General features: G+C 39.6%; 1 protein-coding gene across 1 annotated transcript; it reads right to left on the reverse strand.

The window, feature by feature from the left end:
- Positions 1–1,989: 1,989 nt before the first annotated feature.
- On the reverse strand, positions 1,990–23,098 carry LOC142390594 (scavenger receptor cysteine-rich type 1 protein M130). The gene is made up of 18 exons (XM_075476149.1): positions 23,011–23,098; positions 20,415–20,729; positions 19,664–19,768; positions 17,815–18,021; positions 17,236–17,418; positions 17,001–17,140; positions 14,565–14,712; positions 14,173–14,478; positions 11,700–11,996; positions 11,308–11,604; positions 9,037–9,336; positions 7,559–7,858; positions 6,880–7,152; positions 4,367–4,554; positions 3,920–4,028; positions 3,606–3,758; positions 3,120–3,215; positions 1,990–2,295 (listed from the first exon to the last, which is right to left on the reverse strand). The coding sequence occupies exons 1-18, from the start codon at positions 23,072–23,074 to the stop codon at positions 2,111–2,113; spliced, it is 3,666 nt and encodes a 1,221-aa protein (XP_075332264.1). The 5' UTR covers positions 23,075–23,098; the 3' UTR covers positions 1,990–2,110.
- Positions 23,099–24,046: the final 948 nt, after the last annotated feature.

Below are 24,046 nucleotides of genomic sequence, written 5' to 3' on the forward strand. Positions count from 1 at the left end.
TTTTTTCTTTAAAACAATACATACGACTATCGTAGCAAACCAAAAACAGTACATAGGCGATATGTTACTATAAAACAGTGCATTTACAACACAAATTAAATGTTTAGTGTGCTAACTCTCTTTCTTACTACGACATGAAGACAGATAACACATCCCATGCTAAATAAAGCTTGCTTTGTCACTACCCATTGTGAGTTGCCACTTGACGCAGAGAGATGTGTAGTTGCAGTGAACACTAGCTGCAAAAGGAGCATCTCGGTTTGTTAATCTGTGCGAGATGACTGACCTAGAGACAGTTGGTCTTATCTGAGCATCTCACATTGGGTAGAGACTCACATCAGGCAGTAACAAGCGTCATCAGCTAGTTAGCTTAGCTTAGCTTAGCATACACTCCTGAGATAAAGAAGCTGCTAGCCTGGCTCTTTCTGACTGTTCATCCAAAAGGCAGGCTTATCATCTCCCCAGTACACAGAATATGAAAGTACATCACAGCCGGTTGAATAACGGGACAAAAGCAGCATCTTTTGGGGAATCTGCAACTAACTGCATCTGCCAAAGTTGTTCCCCGATTAGCTTGCGTTTAATTAGGCTAAAATAAATGGTCAAATTTGGTGGAAAGAGGAAATACGGAGGTATAAAAGAACCTTACAGCGAGAAACTGGATCATGCTGCCAAGGACCAACATTAAACGACATAAATCAAGATGCCGCTCAGCTGTCTGTTTAGGTTCCTGCACAGTAACAACATTTAATAAAGTAAATGAATTACAGAAGTTTCAGATACATTCAGCTGTGTTTTAATGATATGCAGTCATTGTCAGTGGTTGCTTTAAGTCACTATATCACTATATTAAAAATGTCCTGTAATTTATTCTTTTAACCTGTCAGATTCATTATCTCCGAGCTACTTCTGTTAAGTAAAAATGGACTTGTACATACATATATAAGTATTACAATACTTCAAATTCTCCATAAGGCTAAGCTAACTAACTGCAAACCATAGCTGCACATTTGCTGAAAAGGGGTTCTGGTATTTAACTGTAAAATTAAAAGTTTTTTGTTTTTAGATCTGGAGATTACATACAAGGTTGTACTGACTTCAGTATGGAAGTGCCTTAAACCTGCATTCTGTTTAATAGCCAGTAGGGGGCGATGTGGAAATGACCTCAGAAGAGTTTTCCTTATAAGTTTATGGTTTAAACAGTTTCTTCAGGACAGTTAATTTAGAAAATCATTGTCAAATTTACACACAGGCAGCCACATCCTTTGATATACAGTCTGTAAAAAAAGCAATAATCTTACAGCATTATGTTGATGTCACACACGTGCTCTGACATGAAGTTTGATTTGTGTAACATTTATTTTTGCAGTAACTGTGCTGCATGGAGTTTAATTTATCTTTTGTTTTGATGGATCACACTTGATTGATTGCTCCAAATCTTTAATCACACTCGTAAAAACGTAGAAGAAAGCCTATCTGCTGTATTTACATCATTTTTTTTTTTAACACTAAAAAGTCGTGTGATACAGAACATTCTGTGGATGTCTTAAAACTCAAAAAAAAAAAAAGAAAAAAGGTGAAAGCTATATAATTGAAACTGCAATTCAATAAGAGATTAAGTTCTTTCTAACGGAAAAGTTCACATATGAGCAAAATATACTCATTATATTCTCTCTGCATATCAGGTGGGATTTAAAACATTTGTTCAGTTTTCTGTCGGACTGGAATATTCTTTGTCTGTTTAGTTTTTTTTCCATCAGGGTGAATGGAAGTAGGAGGTCATCCACTTTGCTCGACTGAATTTGGTTTGAGTTTGAGTTCCACCCAAATGTGGCTCACCCATCCTGACCTGGAACAAGGTAATCTTCATCTCTCTTCTCTGAGCCTTCAGGTCCTGCTGGATCGATCTCAGGTGTGGATTTCTGCCCGTCGTGGACTTCAGCTTCGGTTTCAGGGCAGGTGTCAATGTCGTCGTAATTGTCTTGTGCGTCCTCCACTTCGTACATCACTCCATCTGTTAAAGAGAAAAGCGGGTAAACTTCAGCCAGTCTGGTTGCTGCAGATGTTGGCAGTTAGTATTTCAGTGTGAAAAAGACTGATTGAAATTGGTTCAAAACTTTCCATCACTTTGGTTAAGGACTCCTCCGCTCGTGTTGTTTTTTCTTGGGCCGGCAACAACGAAGCCGGGACGGGTCAGGGGCAGAACCTCATTCTCTTGGTCAACATCATCGTAATTAAAAGAGGAGCTGCCACGTATTTCTCTTTCCTTTATGAATTCAGATTCTGATCTGAATCCTGCGTAAACATCAACAACAAAACAGTTTTTTTGTTGGTCCTACATTAGAAATCAGTACCAAAGAGTCTTAAAGGGATAGTTCGCCTCTTTTGATACGAAGCTGTATGACATCCCATATTAGCAACATCATTTATGAACATTTTCTTACCCCCTGCTGCGTCCTGTGAGCCGAGTTCCAGCCTCGTTTTGGTGTTGACGAAGGTAGTCCGGCTAGTTGGCTGGGGCCACAAAAATAAAGCGTTTTGCTTCTCAAAACAATATGCGTTCAAAAGAGTAATACATTTGCATCACAAAATCGTTCTCCAGGAAAAAGTCAGCCCTCACAATCGCTTGGCGCTATTTTTGCCTCCCTTCATATCACTGCGTGCTGCGGCCTGCCGACAGCTGCACCTGTTACGGTGTTTGCTGCTCGGAAGCAGGGGAGTGCTCGGTCTGCACGGTTTACACAGCAGGCAGTGATACGAAGGGAGAGAAAATAGGGCCAAGCGATTGTGAGGTCTGACTTTTTCTGGATGAACGATTTTGTAATGCAAATGTATTACTCTGTTGAACGCATATTGTTTTGAGAAGCAAAACGCTTTATTTTTTAAACCCCAGCCAACTACCTTCATCAACGCCAAAACGAGGCTGGAACTCGGCTCACAGGACGCAGCAGGGAGTAAGAAAATGTTCATAAATGATATTGCTAATAGGGGATGTCACACAGCTTCATGTCAAAAGAGGCGAACTATCCCTTTAAAACTACCGACCTCGCAATGACAGTAACATTGATAATGCACAACTAGGGAATAACATTAATAAATTAACAAGCTCTGAAACTTACTGCCACGGCTGAAGTCTTCCATTTCGTTTGATTTGTTCATGATATCTTCATAGTTTCCACTTTCAAACTCATCCTCTGTCCCTGGCAGCATTCTCGCTACATTAAGATGACATCAGAAATTTACCTGCACAGTTTATGACGACAACAGTCTTGCAGTACACTGATGTTGGCCTGATGGTTGGCGGAACTGATCCACTGATGTACTGGTTGTTTCTAAGCAGTGATGGACTTATTTTTTAAAGAATCATGATCAGCATAAAGCAGTCTGAATTGAGGCAGCATGCAGAAAGATTGCCCTCTTGTGGCAAAAAAAGAGAAAAGCCTCTCCATACCCTTCATTCTTAAAACATATATCATAAGGATGAACGATAGACGATTTTATGCTTGGAGTAAGTGGGAAAAGTAGTTTTCCAGTGCAATTAATTAAAAGTGAAACAAGCTATTGGTCTAAATTTATATTGCAGCTGTTTAAATAAATGTACTCACTTGGCAGTCTGCCTTCCCCTGCTCTTCTAAAGTAGGATCGCACAAATACAGCAACCACTATCAACACTATGAGAACAGTTCCTACTCCAATGATAATAAGGGCCCAACGAGGTGATGTTTTTTTTCCTGGTGGTGGTGTTGGTTTTTTGTAGCCTGAAAACCAATACATTGTATTGAGAACATGATTAGATAAATCTGGTTTATCCATGCAATCAATGAAATCAAATAAGGTCATAATTACAAAATACAAAAAGCCATTTCCTGTGCAAAACAAGAAAGTAACATTTTGGGGGAGTATTTTTGGGTTTGGTTACCTTTGCAGTAGATGGCAGCTGGAGACTCTGGACTGTTACAGGACTGTTCTTTGACACAGTATCTGACATCATTACCATCAAGGGGGCATATCAGGCTTGATTGTAAGACCTTAATGAAATTGAAACATATTAAATACACAGTTTTTCATGCAACCACACAAAACAACAGAGAAATCCGACTGATACTGAAAAATGAGGGCTGACTAAAGGAAACATTTGTTGTACGGAAATCAAGAGTCATGCTGTTCTGATAACTATTTCAGCAGTTATTTTTGCAACATAGCCTCCAGAGAAAGCTTTGCCAGCTAATGTCCTATATCTATTATGTTGGATCAAAGCTGAGACATTTCCATAACTTATTTTAAAGTGAATGTGCTAAAGCACAGCACCTGAAAAGTTTCCCAAATGCTTAAAGGGACATGAAAAAATGTGGATATAAAGGTGTACCTCCTTGGGACCTGACAGGGTTTGAAGTTCCTCGTTCTTCCTTGAAGAACAACCAATCATTTCACAGATTTGGTCCTTTGCTTTGTTGGAAAGATTGATGTTCGAGGAGCACACTTTTTCCCATTTATTTCGATACTTGACTTTAATTGCACCGCCACACTTTTCTGTAGTGTTAAATTGGACATTTTCTGTGAAAATAGTGAAACATTTAGAGAAAACTGTATTAAAAATCAGACATTTCAGGAAACATACAAAGCAGGAGGCTGTTAGCTTCAGAAGATATAGGAAACAGCTAACACACATTATGTGTACATGTCATTTTCCTTTAACTATTCATGAATAATCCAAATACTTATTATTATGGAGTTTGGTGGAGCTGGTGAGTCAGTTTTTAAACTTTGGCTAGTCTGCTTGGCTTGTTGGTTCACCAGTTTTTATGCTAAGCTAAGTTAGCTTAAGCCCATCCAGTCAAATTCTATCCTCCTTTGAGAAAAAAAAATCCTCAATAATTGACTTTAAGTTCTCATATATTTATTGTTTAAAATTTAAATTGCATTTATACAGATTTCTTTTCTCCTTATTTCAGATCAACGTGAATCAAAGCCAACGGTTACTACTTCCGGTACTTTTTAAACGGCTCTGCGTAAAACCAGAGAGTCTCTGGGTAAAACGTAATGCGCTGTTAATTATTCGTTTCAACCAATAACAATCTTTGTTGAGTTAACGTCCTAAGACGTGTGCTGCTATTGGCTGTTATGAAAAGCGTTACTAGTGTATTTCCGGACGACCAAGCGACGCACTAACATCTTTATATTTTAATATGCGATAGTTCGTCAATGTTGCTCCAGTTTACAGGTTGCTGGGAGTGTAAAGTATTTGATATTGTCAAAAAATGTAAATTGCCGGGTTTTTCCCAAGAGACTAAAGTGGAGGAGCCGACACGCGCTTATCCTCAGCTGACCCAGGACTCACACCTGTTAATGGCATTGCTGCCAAGAGCTTCACCTCCCAAAACCGTCCTATCTTCTCGTCTTCAAGTTATTATAATGACTTTACATGGATTACAAACAGCACAGCGACGGATGACAGTGTATTTGTTCAAATTTTGCGAACAAACTCCGGTTTTCTCACGGAACATTGATTCGTAAGAGATGGAAAGGGTTGCAGATGAGGCCACTGACCAAAGGGAACTAAGTGGAAACATTCAAGCTGATTTCGAACTTTGTTCAAAAAGAGGAAAATGAGCCGCAGTTGCTTCCATGCAACGCCACACCGGAGAATCCTGTCTGCTAACGGGATGTTCCTTAAAGAGAGTCCTGGAAATCCTGGAGCCGCTGGAGTTGGACCCACCTGTGTGAGGGGGATTTCTGTGCAGGTTCTTCTGAAGCAAAGGTAGGACTCAAATGGTTTAGTTTAGCTGAAGTGGAATAGTCCGGCTGCTGAGTGCCCTGCTGTGAGGTTCTGAATGTTTCATGTGTGTTGAAACATGTTGGAAAAGTTTGGGTCAATGTTGTTGACGCTGGTGCTGTTGTGTTCACAGCTTCTGGTTTATGTGAATGTGTCTTTTTGTCTTATTTGAGGGGAGTCTTTGTTTTGTTTTTTTGGTTGTACTTTCCTTGGCTAAATATCTGAGCTAAATAACCGTGCCAACCTATTTGGGTCCATCTTGGCCGTGTTGAAGTTTAATTTCGGAACTTTAAGGTGTCTTTGAACTGCAGATTGATAAAACATGGTCTGTCTCTGTAAATCTTCTATCATGGCATTGTTTTTCAGTCCCAGCTTCTACACACCTGGCTCAAATGAATGGGTCACCATTTGTGCACAACTTGTTCACAGGCTGCTGATGAGACCCAGTTATTTGAATCAGGTGTGTTGGAGCAGAGAAACTTCTGAACCGGAGGAATAGGAAATGGAAATCCTGTTTCTATGAAGTGCTTGTTCATACTTTGACTGTAGTTTTTTTGATGGAGTAACTGTGGATTTGTTCATTTATTTATTTAGAAGTGTTACTGGACACAAAAAAACCTAAATGTAGAACATTTTTAAGTATTATGCTATCATTTCTTCCCTGGTTTCACCACTTCTCCCAGCGAGAGTTGACAAGAGTGACATCAATTTTATGATCAAAATGTTGTCAAATCAAATCTGTGTAGCACAAAGTGCTATACATGTTTAAAAGCAGCCCCCCACCCTGCCCCACCCCAGCACATACACACAAACAGACATCTGCACACACACATTTAAAAAAATATATATATTTATAAAAAAATAAAATAAACTTCGAAACGTGTGTCAACAACTAGCAGGACACAGCAAAACGTCCAAGTTGAAGGGAATTACAGTGAATTCACAATTTTTTTATTTTTTTTATTTTCAGGAAACTGAAATAATTGTTAACTTTTAATAGTGATTTAAAACCAATTCAGACCAATTTTCTTGACTATTTCAAAGAAAAAGGAGTTCCTTAAACACGCAGGAGGATTGGCTGGAGAGAAGGATGCAAACATACTCACCAATACAGGAGATGGACACCGAACCTTTGGCACAGGGTCCTTTAACTCTCTCGCATTGACCCAGTTTGTAATGGTGGTCATCGCACCTAACATGGTACATCTCTTCACTCCTAGTTGGTGGACTTTGCAAGAGCTCAACTATGGCGTTGCTGCAGTTCTTTTCTTGGCAAACCATGTGTGCATACTCGATGTTCCAGTGGTCAGCGCACACTTTAACATCATTTATTTTCACTTCTCCTTGACAGTTTCCTGTAAGAGAGACACGGGGGCGATCTAGGAAGGAAAGCATCGCAGTGGAAAGATTAAATATTGAGGGAAAGAAAAAAGAAATGGTTCTTTTTTTGTTTGTTTTGTACTTTCTGTAAAACTCCAAACTTTGGAAATTATTTTGTTACTTCTGTCGTAGTTTCAGTCAATAACTAATTGTCAGTCAGTTGTTATCTGGCAAGATTTTGAGATGGAAAATGTTTGTTTAGCTAATCTAAAGCAGATAAACTAGCTCAAGGTTTCATATGTTTGATAACAATATATAACATGTTCATCAAATTCTGATCATGTCAGCAAGTCTGCATGTTTATGTGAATATGTAAAAGCCTTCTAATGACCAAGAAATGATTAGTTTTGATTTGGTTGTGCTAATGTAATCATTTGAGGCTAATCTGTCAGAGAAGAATCTTACCTTCACATTCAATTGTGAGCGTCTGATTCCTTGAATGTGTGGTTGGCGTTTTACTTTCACAGTCCCAGATGCTTGTTGCTCTGGCCTTACAGCTGAAATCATTGTTCCAGAGAGGTGGATCTTCATTTTCTCTCCACTGATTTCCACTTATTGACACGAAGTTGCCACAGTCGATGTCCTGACAAAGCCTCGTCCCCTCTTTTTCTGTCCAGCCTTGCTTGGAGATGGCGCTTACTTTTTCCTTGGAGTGAACAACCACTCTTCCTTTACAGACGCTTTCCAACGCCATCTTTCTCAAATCTAAGACGAGCAGGGACAAATGAGTGCGTTAGTAAATTAAAACTCTTTAAACGTTATCAAAGTGAGCTCAGGGATGTAGAGTATGTGTTGTGTGCATAATACCAATAATTAGCACGTTTTTAAACGCTTTTTTGTTTTTAATTTTTACAGAGCTAGATAAGAAAATACCTAATTTAATATTAGATACTTGGATATAGCCAGTGCCCGTTAGCTTGGCACAAAAACTGTGTCAACAACTTGTACTTTGAATGTAATTCTGCAACCTCTCTTCAAAGGTGCTTTTCAGTTGCTTGTCTACATGTTAAAGCATGTTGCTTCCACAGTCTCACAGTCTGAGGTGTGGGTTGCCCTTGGTTGTGTCGGCAATGTTGTTGGTCTTTAGCTTTGCCCTGCTTTAGGAAAGTAAAGTGGACAAAGATCTGCTTTATTATAGTAAAAATAACTATACTCTTTTGGGTGCTTCATCTTTCATGTGATTAAATTAGTTGTGGGACCCTCCCAGATTGAGCTAACTTTCAATTAATCAGCAGTCAACCTATGCATAATGTCATGTCTGAAGGTTATACCCTGGGAGGTTTATGAAGGACCGCACAAAAGCCTGTCTGTTTATTTTTTATTTATTTATTTTTAAATGACCAAAGTTATTTACTGGGGACAGTGAAAGTGACGCAGGCAGATATCTTTGTGCAGTCATAATCGGGGCCCTTCAGTTAGAGGCGCTGGTGTCATGCCACATATTTCTGGCTGCATATGGTGCATGTTAAGTTAAACCAGGTAAAAATGACAATTTAACTGAAATGGTACAAAACTCTATAACCTTTGATGTGCCTTGACATGAGATGCATAGAAATTTGACATTTGTTTTTATGTGGAAATGGTTGTTATGGAGTTCAAGTAAGGAGGTAGTTTGCTTGTAGGACCCAGAATCTGAAGGCACCGTTAGCAGACACGTTGTTGCTGGTGTCGATCCCAATCCTCTGACCAATATCAAAATAAAGGATTTTTTTTTTTTTTTTAATTGGAATCTCCTATTCTATAGTGGTTTTGAATATTCGAATAAATACATTTTGTTCTGATTAATCTTGCCATCTAGAACCATTACTTTTGCTTGGTGGTGCAGGGACAATTTAAGAAAACATTTAGACATAATTAGTTTGAGACGAAGTGATTTCACAGACCGGAGCATTGGAGGCCTATTAAAGCGCTGGTTTGCGTTTGGCTCCTCTGAACGTCAACGTTACAAGCTGCTAATGAAGCGGCATCTTCAGAACAAGTTAGTTCTGTGACTTCTTTCACTGTCGATGGAGGTCCAACGTAGTCCAGAGTCTTGATGGCGTTTCCACATTTCAGCTCCTTACAGGTGGTGTTTTGACTTTTACCGTCTTTGATTTGCACGGGGATCCACTCGCCCTCATATTCTACCTCAACAATTCCAGAACATTTGTCTCGGGAAACCTTAAATCTGGGCTTGACACTAGCTGCAACAAAACAGACAAACAAACAAGAAACAAACGTGAGGCGCAGGAGTTGAATGAATATTAACAAACTCAATTTCTGGACATGAGCGTACACCAATGCTCGGATTATTATCAGCCAATTTATACACACATTTGGTTTCACTCATTCATAAAAACAAAAAAAGAGGAAAAATATAAACGTAATCAAATAGTTGAAATCTTTATGAATTTGGAAACAATGGAAATTAATAAGGAAAAATACAGCAGCCACCAACTCTTTTTATTACTAGACTCTCGACCAGCTCAGCCTGTGATTGGCCAATATTTTACGTATTTTGTAGTCAGTAAATGCCTCGTATGCAAAGCACTGAGAAATCTTTTATTCCTTTGCAGCGACAGCAGACGCCTGCTGTCTGCAGTTGTTCATAACAACCTAAAGGTACCAAGTCTTCCGTTTTCATTGTTCCCTACACTTTAATTTCAAGGCTTGTTTTGGATACACCTTTAAAAGGATGAAGGACCTCTTAAGGGGTTTATACAGTAACAGATATCTACTTGGAGGGCTTTACTTTTTGGATTTCTAGCGAGAGAAAACCCTGCAGCCCTGGGGTCTGTTTCACAAAGCAGGTTCAACAAACTCTGAGTTGATCTACTCTGAGATAGAAAACTCTGAGTTTTCGGTTCCAGAAACGCTCATTTGAGGGAGTTTAGTGCTAAAACATCTATGTAGATGCAGTCTGATAACCATCTCCTTACGAATATTTAATTCTCTGTGCAATAATGCTGCACCTTCATAAAAGGATGAAGGACCTCATCTGGTTAATTAAGGGGTTCATCCACGGGATCGTTGTCAAAAGGACATGCCATATTTAAAAAAAAAAAAAAGTCGCCTCCTACTGTTCCTAATGGACTTCTAGTAGAAGAACTCGCTCTGCTGACTGAATGAATGAGGAAATCAGATGGCGTGTGTGGCTGAAAGAGGGCAGAGACGGAGAGAAACTTGAGGTTTCTTGAGTAAAATTTGGTCCCGACCAGGTTAGGTTCAGAGAGTCTGTTACTACGGTAACCGACCGAGAGGTTAAGTTACCTCTCTTTGTGAAACAGGCTAGACTAACTTACCCCTCTTTCTCGGGGTTGAGTTACCTCCCTTTGTGAAACGGAAAACTCAGTTTCCCTCATTTCAGGGTTAACAAACTCAGTTTTCACCAAACCTGCTTTGTGAAACGGACCTCTGGTGCACTGTTGGAGAAAATGTTTTCCAGTTGAATGTTCAATTAAAATAGAAACTAAACAAGAAAAATACAAAAATGACCTTGTGTATGGTTGCTTGTAGTTCTTACAGTACTGGCCAAGCTGAGACAACAGAAACATATTGGCTGTGTTCGAAACCGCATACTTCTCCTACTACTCATACTGACTTTTTTCCCGGATGCATACTAGATTCGCCGAAATGTTGGGTATGCATCATGAGGTTACTACTCGTACTCAAACTACCCAAGATGCAATGTAATGTGACATCACCGATCATCATTTCCTGTCAAAACGGCAGTTTCAAGCTAGCTACAACGAGGGTAGATTCACTTCCTGCTTTCAAAACAAAAGCACTAATTGTATCGTAATGCCTTTCCCTATGATAAAAGGCAACGGGTATTTTATTTTATGAAAATAACCGGAAGTGCGTTGCTCACTGCGGCTAGCTTTAGCAGCGCCGTATTCGTGGGAACAAAATTGTAAACAGCCGGTATTTTGTTAGGTTTTCAACACGTTGGGGATCTAAACGACTACTTTCACACCTGAAAATGTTTCAAATGTTGCTAAAGTTTACAGAGTTTAGAGCTTAAGTGAAAACAGCTTCAGGCCGGCTGATTTTGGCACGGGCAGGAGCGAAATGCATTGTGGGTAAACGTCTGCATACTGTCTGATCGATGAGTATGTGGTTTCGAACACAGCCCTTGTTTTTGGAATAAATAGATAGAAAAATCAGTCCATTACCTGCACACACAACATATGCTGGACTACACGTGTTGTCCCCGTCCTCGTTCTTCACCAGGTTGCACTGGCTCAGGTCAGTCGTATGGTCGGTGGAGTGTAAACTCTTGAATGCAATATTATATGGACCTTTTGGACTTTTGTAGGCCGGCAGGGCTTTATCTCCACAGCCCAGGCTTTTGCACAGCATTGAAGACTTCTTAGTCGTCCACGTGTCTGCGCACACATGTCCACACTGTCCATCTGTGCAGATCTTCACCGTTCCCCAGCATTTTTTGGTGAGCGTTATGTTGACTTTTCCTGTTTGGCCGTCCAAAAATCAAACGGTTAAAAGAACAAGGAACTTAATTCGAGCATCGCATCAGCAGAATAGTGATGAACTTGTCTCACATTACCTGAACACGTCACATGGGCAACAGTGTGGTTTGATGGCCGTGGTATTTTTTTGCAGTCGAACAAAGACTTTGTGGTAGATGAGCATTCATAAGATTCCTTCCAAATCTTTTTCTTCCCGTCAGTATTGTTTACATTGTTATAATTGAGGACATTCCCACAGTGCATCTGCTGACACACTGTGTTTGCAGACTCATTGTTCCACGTTTTGTTGGACCCAGAGAGCCAATAGGTTGTGCCGTTTCTCTCTATCCCCACGGGCCCAGAACAGAATCCATCCAGAAAAACCACTTTGTGCTCTGCATGGAAAAAAAAGAAAGAGGTGTGCAGTAGGTGTTAGGATTGTGGTAGACCAGCAGCTTCATTCAGACTGAATTTTATTTAAAGGAGAAGTTAGTTTTTTTTTTTTTTTTTTTAAACCTGGACCTTATTTCTGGCATAAAATACCTTCATCTGCTCACCGATAACAGTTTGGTGAAAGTCTGCGTCCTTCGGAAGATATTTAGATCACTGGAGATCAGTGTATATCCATATAACGGGAGAGAACACGGCAGATAGGGGTGGGCGATATGGGCAAAAAAAATCTCTATTTTTTTAGGATTTTCACGATAAAGATATTTTGACGATATTTAACAAAAAAATTAAAACTTGCGTTAAGATCACAATAAAATGAACACAAGCATGCAAGTCTAAGCACACACGGCCGGTACAGTGAAACTGAATGGCTCATTAAATCAGTTATGGTTCCTTTGATCGCTCTACCGTTATTTGGATGACTGGTGCAATTCTAGAGCTAATACATGCAAAACGAGCGCTGACCTTCGGGGATGCGTGCATTTATGAGACCCAAAACCCATGCGGGTGCCTCTCGGGTTGCCCCGGCCGCTTTGGTGACTAGATAACCTCGAGCCATTTCTCAGGCTACTTCTCCCTCCGGAGAGGGAGCCTGAGAAACGGCTACCACATCCAAGGAAGGCAGCAGGCGCGCAAATTACCCACTCCCGACTCGGGGAGGTAGTGACGAAAAACAACAATACAGGACTCTTTAAAGCTGCGGTCGGCAACTTTTTTTTAGTCATATTAGCTTGAACTGTCATGGGATTCTGGAAGTAGAATATTAAATAGGCTGTTTAGGAAAAATAACGAAATCTGTAGCTCCCTCTGAAGCCTGTAATCATGCTTGCAAAAATCGAGCGCTCCCGGCTGTTTTTAACCAATCAAGTTAGGCTGGAGGAATCCTACCTGTCAATCACAGCTTGTGCACACGCTGCTGAGCGTGAGTCTGCCCCAGCTTGCGTGCGCTCACACTGGTGTGAACTCACGTGCACAACCTCGTCCACAGAGGGGGAGGGGTTTGGGGGGCGATTCGGGGCTTGGTAGAGGTTGGGGGAGGGACCTGAAAGTTGTACTCTCGGCGCCGTGGTAAGGACAGAGGACTACTGGCGCCGCATATTGCAAAATTACTCATCGTCAAAACAACATTCACAATAATTTCACAAACGATACATATCGCCCACCCCTAACGGCAGAGCCTATAAATAAGGCGTTATCTGTCTTTATTTCACCAATACTTTAAGACGAATTAATGAATAAATGAATGAATGAAAGTGTACTATTGCACTGTTAGCTCAGAGCTGCCGTGTTGTTGTTATCGGGGGCTTTCTACACACGTCTACCGGGATGACGTCATCAACGCGCGCCGCTGCAGCACAGCTCATTCGCTCTGTGCTCTGTGACAGTCGGCTAACTTCACACAGAAGTGCTACTGCTAGCTTTGTGCAACATGGCCGAATATTTATCAGACTTTGACGACGTGGACGGCGACTTTGAGGACGATGGATAACTGTTATCGGTGAGTAGATGAACATATTTTATGCCAGGGGAAAAAAAAAAAAAACTTCCCCTTTTAACATGTTCTCCCCATATTTATAACCGTCTGCTAAATCATTAAAGCTTTTGGTTTAGCTCATCTTCTGCTGAGATATCCTGTGAGAAGTAAAGAAAACCCCAATAAGGAAACCAGAAGCAAAACCATTTCATTTGTATTGTTTAAGTTATTTTTGTCCTGAGCTCAAAGATGCATCAAGAAAACTCTCCACTGTTAATAATTCACTTCAAAAAGTGCAGAACTCTTAAGCTCATTGTGGGCAGATGTAGTTTTGCAACTTAAAATTGTGGATGCTGTTCTGCTGGATAGTATGAATTAACGTTAAGTTCCTGGAATATTTATCAGGACACATTTGATCTAGATGTTTACTTTTAGTTTAAGGATTCAACTGTGGGTGGAGTGCAACAGTTGAGCCTCCACCGGAGAACTTTGAGCTGGGTTTAGATTCAGTTTCGTGCATCTCTAATGAGCTACAACAACTCAAGCGTTGTCTTATTTGCTCTTCTGTCTTTACCGTAACCGTCGGTGTATATCTGGCAATGTCGAACGATAAAGAAAAATGGGTCAAATGGCAAAACAGAACTCACTCTTGCAGATTATGCCCACAGCTTTAACGTCCCCTTGTGGTCTGTTTTGGTCTATATTAAAGCACTCGGATATGTTTTTCGAGTTTAGATTGCAGTCCATGGTCAGGAAATCTCCAGAACCCTGAGTAAATTCCTCATTATCTGCTGCTATGCTGTCGCTGCCGCACTCCAGATGTTTGCAGATGGCATCTCCGTACTCTTTTTTCCAGTTGTTATTTTGGACTCTTCTCCACTGGCCTTGATAGTTGACGGCCAATCTCCCAGCACATTTTCCAGGACCATCCACCAGTTTCACATCGACGCTGCCTGAACAACCAGAGATGAGTCAAGTGTTGGAAGCTCTGACTGAAAATATATGGGCTGAAAAGCTGGTGACCGCTGCCATATCTCACCTGAACACATTACATAAGGACTGTCCGAACATTGTAATCCTTTGTCATGCTTAGCCAGACAGTGCCACAGTGAGCTCTCCTGGCCTGTGCATCTTACATGGTCCATTATCCCTGGTTTCACCTTTGACCTCTTGGAACTGATAATCACCTAGAGGAAAACAATACTTTGAATATGTTATTGACAAATAAGAATGTTGACTGGCTAAAAACACACAAGTGAAATGTAGATTAAAAAAGAAATATCTTAAAGGAATAATTTGGTGTAATGTCTTTTATATTTTTTCTAAGGTTGACACCACATCACACACGGGGGTTAGTAAATACTTAGTAAGGCTACCTGGCAGCCAGTTAGCTTAGAATAAGCACTGGAACAGTGATAAAAATGCCATAATTAAGTACAATATGTAAAAGTGGAAGGTATTACTCAACTAAACTTATTTGACAGCTTTAATCATTCATCAATAGTCTTTCATAAAAAACATTTGAAGAGCACCAACATGTGGCGCTGCCATAACATGATGTAGAGGTGATAATTTACAGCTGTTGGTCAAACAAAACTGACTTTTTATAGACTAAACGGTTAAGTGATTAATGCAGCAAATAATCAGGAAATCATTCCTCATTCGATTAAATTAACGAAAATGCTGTTTATACCTTAATGCATTAATGATAACATTAATAGCAAATTTAACCATCTATTCTAAAGCAATGGTCCCCAAACTACGGGGCCGTGGGCCGGATACGGACCGCCACATAATTTTTTATGGCCCCCCAAAATATGTCCGTAATGTATTCCAACCCTCCCGCGGCGGACTTAAACACCGTCCATCTTATTTCTCCCGGTTCATTCTCTATGGCGACTCATAACAAGTACATATGTAATTCCCTTTTTGGCCACTGGTAGGTTTTGGCGCTGTTGTGCAGCCTTTTCATGGTACTGCACTAATCTCAAGGGAAATAATACTTTTATGTCTTCTGGTGGCTTTTTTTTTTTTTTTTTTTAAAGATTTTATTAAAACATACATTACAAAATATTTGAATGCATTGTGTTGTCAAATAAGCTGAGTAATAGTAAATTAGTCTCATTTTTTGCAAAATAAGTTTTGCAATATGTAGGCCTTACATTTATTGATTAACAATGTAAACAAAATTTGTTAGCCTACCTGTTGGAATGCAAAATGAGTTCTGTAATAGGTGTTTCATGGATAAACAATTCTAAGCCATGGTTTTATATGGCATTAAATTGTTCTTAATTGTTGTTCACACTGGGAAGTTTTGTTATGCCAAATAGAATTGTGAATTCACAAATGTTGGAATAAAATATGATTTTTAGAAATGCTTAAACAGGCTTTTATCTAACATTATTAATGTTATTATTTTTGTGATTTCAGCTTTTTCCATTCTGCTATATCATTTTAACATGATAGTAGCCTAATATGAATAATAACAAAAGCCTACATTGAATGGGCTAAAATTCAGCTAAGATGGATCTGATTTATACAGTAGGCATATTTACTGTAATTTACATGGAAAATCTCCAGCCCTCTCAAAGAGCCATGCAGAGCGAGCCGGCCCTCTTTAGAAAAAGTTTGGGGACCACTGATCTAAAGGTCTTTTTTTTTTTTTTCTGCATTATTATCATTTTGACTTTTTACACTGGAGCTTTATAAATGTAATATATAAGTACATTGATACAAACCAACATCTAGGGCTGTAACTTTATCTTTGAAACTAAAAATGGTAAAATTTTGTAAGGGACTGAAGTATTTTGCCTTGTGATCCACCAGAGGGCGCTGTAGTATCAGCTTGATCTAATAATGCATGTCCTGTACGATCTCATTAGAATGAGATATTATCTTTGCTTCATTGCTGTGAAAATGGAGCAAAGTGGTTAATAAAAGGACAACTACAACACCAAATACTTAGAAAAGTATTTTGGATGAAAATCTACAGATAAAGCCATTTGTTGACTTTATAGTAGCTGTCTTACTCTATAGCAGTAATTAATCTAGAGGCTCTTTCCAGCTTGCAAACCAGATGAGTTGGCAGAGATACCACATTCAAGCTAAACTTTGGGTGGTCAATGTTGTCTGAATGCCTGCTATTCGGCACAGTCGGCTACAGCAGGCCAGCAAGATTTTTAAGCAAAGGTATTGGTGTTGTTCCAGGGGAACTTATTGGCTCGGGAACTCTAGAATATAAAAGCTGTCCATTTAATGTAGCCACAAACTGTTAGTTCAGAGTTTCATAAAGTGAGTCCTGTTTCTAGATGTTATGCTTCGCTAATCATCCCTTAGTCAGAGGAAGAAGTGTATTTACCAATCAAATGTGAAGGGAAAACTTATCATTCCTCCTGTAAGTCAAAAGTTAAATACCGCCACTACTGATAATGATGATGATGTAGCGTTCTATGATCACGGAAGCTTGAAAACTCACTGTCCCGCAGTTTAACTCTTTGCAGACCATCTCAGCTTCCTTGTTAGTCCAGGTGGAGGCGCACACAGACTCATTTCTACCATTCACGTTCACCACGACTTCACCGTGGCAGTTCTCCGTCAGAACAATTTTAACTTGGTCTGTGGGCAAAAGCAGGAAAACGATGGAGTTCTTGATTTAAATTTTCTGCACGAGACTAAACAAACTAAGATTGAATATGAGTGGGCGGGATTACCTGTGCACGTCAGCTGTGCTGTGGTCACCCCTCTGGGGCTCGTCGGGGCGCCGCAGTTCATTTGCTGGCACGATGCGTTGGTGTCGTTGCTTAAAACACTTGTCCAGGTGCCATTTATTTCCTTCTGCAGCTCCCCAGAACAAACATTTGCCCGGTTTCCGCTGAGCTGGATTCTCTCATGAGCTGTTTAAAAGAAGCATTTTGTTCATTTACTTATCTATCTATTTATTTATTTATTTTTATTTATTTTTCCTTATGTAACGTAGCTATACGTCTCTGTTTAATTATATTTAGCCAACAACTACAACATGGAATGAATAATCGATTGATGAGTTGTGGAAGAAGCATTTAGATCCTAAAGTAGCAAAAATGGCATTAACTGCCAATTATCTGCCAACTAAAGTAGGTAGTAAGAGTCGGCCTATAAAATCTAATATAAATCAAACTTGACTTTACACAGGATGTCCACATCACACCTGCATAACATCTCTGATCAAAATGATTAATTCAATAATGTGAATACAAAGTTTTTATTTGTTTGTTTTGTTGCACTTTGAGGTAAGAAAGAATGTGCGTTACCTTCACATATGACAGAAGCAGGGTTTGAGCATTTCTCTTCTTTAGTTACACACCGCCACAAATTGTCGGGATTAACGATGCCTGCACAGTTTATCAACATGTTCTTCGAACTTGGGAAATCTTTCAAAGCCATCCATCCAGCTTCTGGAGTCTCTTTGACTCCCCCACAGCCGAGGCTCTGACATAACCGCTGGGCTTCGTTGTTTCCTAAATGTTTGAGAAATGTAATTTTGAGGCTTTAACCGTCATTATCGCAGTGAATCAGTTCTGTGAAATAAGTGTGGCGAGGCTGTCAGATGAGGTGAATGAACTGACCTTAAATGTATCACAAGTGAAGCAGCTTGGAGCTTTTTCTAGTGTTTGTGTTAATTTAATATCATCGGGGAAAAAAAGGAGAAAAAAAACTTGGAATAGAAAATAAAAATGTGTAAAAAATAAATGAATGAATAAAAAAATATATAAATAATTCAGCCTCAAACAATTATTTCAGTTTTCTGTACTTTGGCTGCATCGACATGCAGTTGCCCAGTTTCCGCCTCCTCTCCAAACTTTCAGACATTAGACCCTCCTGCAGTATTTATTAAAAACAATAAAACTCTGAAAGTGACTTAAATGCAACACCTTCACATGTGGAAAAAGTGTGAAATCACGTCTCTTTTTTTTTTTTTTTTTTTTTTTAGAGGAAACATTGATAGAGATTTAGAGCATGTTTCAGGTTATTTTTCCTTTAAATTTTTCATTTAGCATCTTAAGATCTCTTATGACCCGTTGTGGCCGTTAGTCGCACGTTTTCTTCAATCAACGGTCTCTGTTATTGTCTGTGCGGTCACCCGTCTGCAGTGCTGAACACATATGATGTCGTTTAGCCGTCCTTAGACGGGTCATAAATCAGCTTGAAATGGTATCGTTTGACAGGAATAGTCTTTAGTTTTCTGGCTGCAGCTTCATCAGTCGTAGTATTTATTCCCCCACGACGGTGTGGGGCTTTTTACCACCAGGCAGCTCTGTTGGAGGTAAAATGGTGTCGTAACAGCTTTAATTCTGTGATCATTTACATCTAATTTATCTGATTTTTTTTATTTTTATTTTTTCCAAAGCAACACACAACTGTCACATTTAGGAAATTGTGATGACTATTAATCTCTTCATTTTTGGCGCCTATGATACTAAACGCCTTGTAATGGTTTGATCATTCACCAAACCTTCAGAAAGACTAACGGTTTCTTGAATACATGCGAATATATAATATATTTCAAAGCTAAAGCTGCACGTGGGGGAAGTTTCAGAGGCGTTCAGAGTGAAAAAAGCCTTAAATGTGCCTGTCGGCTCTGTTGAGTCGTGGAAATCTAACGTTTTTGTCACTTTCTCTCCTTGGGTCCCATTTCTCTCCCGCATTAAGATGCAGTGTGTGATGTTTATTCACAACATGTCATTTTGAGTGCGTGATGCATGTGCAGCCAACAGAATGTTTAGTAATAATAACAATAAGCTCAATTCATCTGTGATGTGAGGCATTTCTATTCAATAAAAGCTGTGCATTGGTGGTTTTGAGGGGACCTGCACGTCTCAGTGGGCCTGTGATGGCGATTGGTCTGATTTTGGGGTCGTCTGCTTTTCTGAATCGAGGTTGGACTGATGGCTGCAGCCTGAGTTTCCTCCGTCGCCGTCTACCATCTGAGACCTCGCCGTTTATGTCGCCCATTTAATTGTCAGGGAAGGCGTAACCCTCTCGCGTTATTTTTAAATTCCATTCATTTGGTATGCGGCTGTAAATTTGGGATTTTACTCCAGATTTCTCTTGTGAATTCGCACAAAGAAAGAATTATGAGAAACAGGACTGTGTTCTTACCCCAGTTGTCGCTGCAAATGTAACCTGAAGGTGTTTCCCCGTTTGTGGAGTACTGGACGGCTCCCGCACAACGACCCGCTCCATTTAGGCTCATTTTGATTTGATCTAGAAGCGCAAAATCAAATAACATGTAAATGTACTTTATTTATACAGCCCTTTACAGACAATCCTTACGCTGTACCAAAGTGCTTTACAGCAGGTAATAAATAGAGAAGAATCAGTAAAAACAATAAAAGAACAGTGAAAGCAATAAAATACAATAAAATAAGATAAGTGTCATCATACTACTGGGTATTAAAAGCAATCCTAAATAAGTAGGTTTTTAGCCTAGATGTGAAGAGGCCCAGGTCAGAAATAAGACTCAGCTGGACGGGGAGCTTATTCCAGAGCCTGGGGGCAGCTTTGGGAAAAGGCTCGCTCACCCCAGGGTTTGTATTCTGACCTGGGCACTTCCAGCAGAAACTGATCTGTTGACCTCAGAGCTCTACCAGGACTGTTAAAAGCTCAGATAAATATGATGGGGCGAGGCCGTTAAGAGCTTTAAAAACAAACATTAAAAGTTTAAAATCAGTTCTATAAAGGAGAGGAAGCCACTGGAGGGAGTTAAGAACAGGAGTGATGTGCACACGTCTGTTGGTGTTGGTTAAAAGACGGGCAACCACAGCGGACTTCATGATTGTCTGCTCACTTTTAATACCGTGACTTACTTTGCATGAGAACACCCAAATGGAATAAAAGCAGAAAGACCTACTTGAACATTTGATCTTTTTCACTGTTTGCTTTTGGTAAAAGCTGGCGCCTGGACCGGGCCAGCCGGGACACTCCCACAGGTCCTTTTCCTCCCCGACACACTTGAGTTCGTTGAGCCAGACTTTGTCCATGGTGGGCCTGTAGACGTCCTTGGAGTCGCCCACCGGCCTCCCGCAGTGAGTGCTCCTGCAGACCACTTCCTCGGTGTCCTTGCTCCAGAATTTATCACCCACGTAGCCCCGTTTGTTGTTGTAGTAAACTTCAACATACCCCTCACAGGGGTCGTCTCGACTGCGTAGGATGACCCTTCCTTTATCTGCTTACAGAGTAGTGGGTTTAATTTCTCTCCAAACTATTGAATTTATCACAGATCAACGCAAAGTTCTGAAACCAAAACAGTTTGGACACATTTGCTCTCATTTGGATGCTAGGTGTGTTTAAACCTAATTAATGTGTTTCCACGTGTGACTAATTCACGCTGTGGTCCAGCTGCGAACAATAATTTCTACCAAAAGATGTCCAAACTCTTCCCCGATACCAATCCAAATAATTTAAGATGATCTGTCGCTCCAGAGTCTTTTCCCACCACGAGTTACTGAGGTCCATTAGTTACTGTGAAAGCCGACCGGTGGCTATGCACAGCCTGCACAACGGGTGTTCTTTGGTTGAATTGGAAATGATTTGACACGTACTGTAACAGCCTTTTTACGTGTTTTAATAAGAGGGAGCTTGACCTTCTTCAGGTGGTTCAGAGCTCTGCTGCGAGGCTTTTAACTCCCACAGATAAAAGACGGCATCTCTACACTGGCTGCTGGTTAATTGAACGGTTTTGGTGCCTACTTTTAGAGCTTTGCCTGCTCAAGCTCCTTCTGATATCTCCGATGGGATTCACCTCCGTGCTCCCACCCGTGCTCTGGGGTTGCTAGTGGCTCCAACTGTTAGAAGTGTCACACGGTGAGATCAAGTTGGGTTTTTGTCTGGTCTCCATGTTTTGTCATTTCCTGTTTTATTTTGAAGAGTAACTCTCCTCTTGTTTCAGGCCACTTGCCCTTCCTCATGTGTCACCCGTTGGAGCGTCTTCCCTGATTCCTGATTGTGTCCACCTGTTTCCCATTTGCCCTCATGTGTCTTATAGTCTGCGTCTCCCTTTGTCTTGTGCCTGAGTGTTTCGTTTTGTCGTTCACCCGAGCCTGCCACAGTCACAGTGAACCTGCTCGTTCGTATACTAAGCCACGATTCCTTGACTCCTTGCGAGTGATTTTTGTTTGTAAATTTTGTAATCTAGTCTTAAGTTTTCATAGCCATTTTTAGCCTCCTTTAGGAGTGATTTTTTTGTTTTAGATAATGTTTCAAAGATTGTGTGGAGCCTTCGGTTTTTAGGAGTGCATTTAGTCGTTTTTGTTTCTAGTACGAAGTTGTTTTCCCTCCTTAGGGAGGGATTTTTGGTTTATAGTTCATAGTTAATTGCCCTCCTCTTAGCAGAGATAGTTTTGGTTGTTTTTTCCTCTTTTATTTATTAAGTTTTATATCATATATAGAATTACATTTTCATAGCTGATTATTGGTTGGAATTATCTAATAAAATCTGCCTAATTGGATTCTCTGCATCTGAGTCCTCTTTCAAGCCCAGGTCTGACGAGAAGTTTTTGAGGTTTGGATTGTTTTAGCTTATAGAAAACATGCTCTCCTCCCGTCTCCCTGAGTTAGCTCAGCGCCCACATCAGAATTTCCTCCCTGCACACACGCATTTCACAGTAGCTTCAGGACGGCTCTAGTTTTTCCACTGTAAAATATTCACGCACAGCACTGTTGACGAACTCCCCCCTTCAGGGAAGCTGTTTTATGGCGCCACGGACATAAATCATCACGCATTGGGCGTTGGGGTATAACCATGATGCAGATCAATCGAAAAAGAAAGTCTTCATCATGATATTCGTACATATTGAGGTTAGTTGAAGAGAAAGAAGCGCCTTTCATGGTTTATTCCATAAATCGTTTCCTTTAGTGGGTTTAAATGCGTTTAAATAAGTATTCCAGCTACCTGTACCCCTGATTATGAATGAATATTTATCTCTGAACATTGTCCTTGTGAAAAGAAATCATAGAAAAATCATCTTTTTTATCAAATTAAAGAATATTATTAAAATATTTATAAATTAAAATGCAACCAAATGGTTTTACACCATTAAATATGGTGTAAAACCATTTTGAAGTAATATTCAAGTGAACAGAAACGGACTCATTATTATTATTATTATTATTATTATCAATCTATGATCTTTTTAGGAAACATGTCTGTCTATATCAGGCAGCTCTACCATTAACACTTCCAAAATGTTAAATAGAAACTTGATTTTACCTTTTTTTTATTTATTTATTTTTTTTTTTATTAATTATTTTTGCTTAATTTAGCAGAGAAATAACGGCTCAGAAATCTTGTTAATTTCTCATTTCCTGTGAGTTAAAATGGTTTTTCAAACTGAGATCTCGATTTTTATTTAATTATTTTTAATTTAAAAAAAAATTATATTTTTTCCCTTTAAAACCCATTAGAAATGTTTGCAGCCATCAGCAGTGAAATAAAAAGACAAACTTGCCTTGTAAGCTTGCGGGCTCGATGTGAGCAAAGAAGCTGACGAGCAGGAGGAGGAACCACATCATGTTCTGCTGCTCATAACGACAGAGTGAGCCGGGAGAATCATCTGCCCGCCTTTTATGGCGACAAGGAGGACGCGCCCACCGCAACTGGAAACGAGCTTCACGGGGTCCAGATATTTCTTTTAGAATTCAGGTGTATTTACTGCGAAAATAGGCAGGAAAAAACTAAAAGCAAAGCACAAGAAAAAGAATAACAGTGACTGTTGGTTCAGGTTGTTCGCTGCACACTTTAAATTGGAGAAATTCACTGTCATGACCGACTGTTTGAAAGAAGAAATGCAGTAAGAGTTAGATTTCAGTGGATTCATTAAAATGTAAATAAAATAATATCAATGTGTGTAAAAAGGCTTGTTTGGGCTGTTCTAAGAACGACATGTTTTCCATGTTCATGGTTTAAATCGGTTCCATTGTCTGATATTTACCTAAATATTTATTTTTTGTTGCATTTGATGCAGAAGTCGGCATTATAACCATTTCTTTCTTTTTTTTTTTTTTTTTTCTTTTAAAAATAAATTGGAAATCTTTTTTTAATTGGATGGAAAAAATAAAACGCATTCACAACAATTAAACAAAGTAAAACACGGTAATCCTCAAATTTTCATTGTCAATAGACGATTTTAATATTTAATGTTGATGTTTTAATCATTTTGTTGAACTTTAGCCTTTAATCGGCAGCATTTCACAGAGCAGACGATGAACATTTAACCCGGCGCCGTTGGTATGATGTGAAAAACTTTCAAACAATAGCAGAACATTAATAAACTCTTTCCAGTAATGTTGACATTTAAGAGGAGTTTGTCCTTAAGAGACGAGGAGCGGCACTCATCAAGAGAGCCAAATGTCAGCTTGCATCAGAGAAACTATTAATGTTCATAGAAAGGAAGGATTATATTATTACATCCTGCATCGTTTTATCAACAGGCATCTAGAAACTATAAAAAGCTTTGATAGATTAAAAAAAAAAAAAAAAAAAAA

This window comes from Odontesthes bonariensis, chromosome 10, assembly GCF_027942865.1.
Source record: "Odontesthes bonariensis isolate fOdoBon6 chromosome 10, fOdoBon6.hap1, whole genome shotgun sequence".
NCBI classification, from domain to species: Eukaryota; Metazoa; Chordata; class Actinopteri; order Atheriniformes; family Atherinopsidae; genus Odontesthes; species Odontesthes bonariensis.

Bases quoted from the DNA above. Each gene is read 5' to 3' on its own strand.
- LOC142390594 (XM_075476149.1), bottom strand. From the start codon at position 23,074: ATGATGTGGTTCCTCCTCCTGCTCGTCAGCTTCTTTGCTCACATCGAG. The intron at 9,337-11,307 runs GTAATGGACTGA...GTTTTGTTGCAG, and splicing joins AGCATATGTTGTGTGTGCAG to CTAGTGTCAAGCCCAGATTT. The intron at 4,555-6,879 runs GTGAGTATGTTT...CTATTTTCACAG, and splicing joins GGTGTCCATCTCCTGTATTG to AAAATGTCCAATTTAACACT.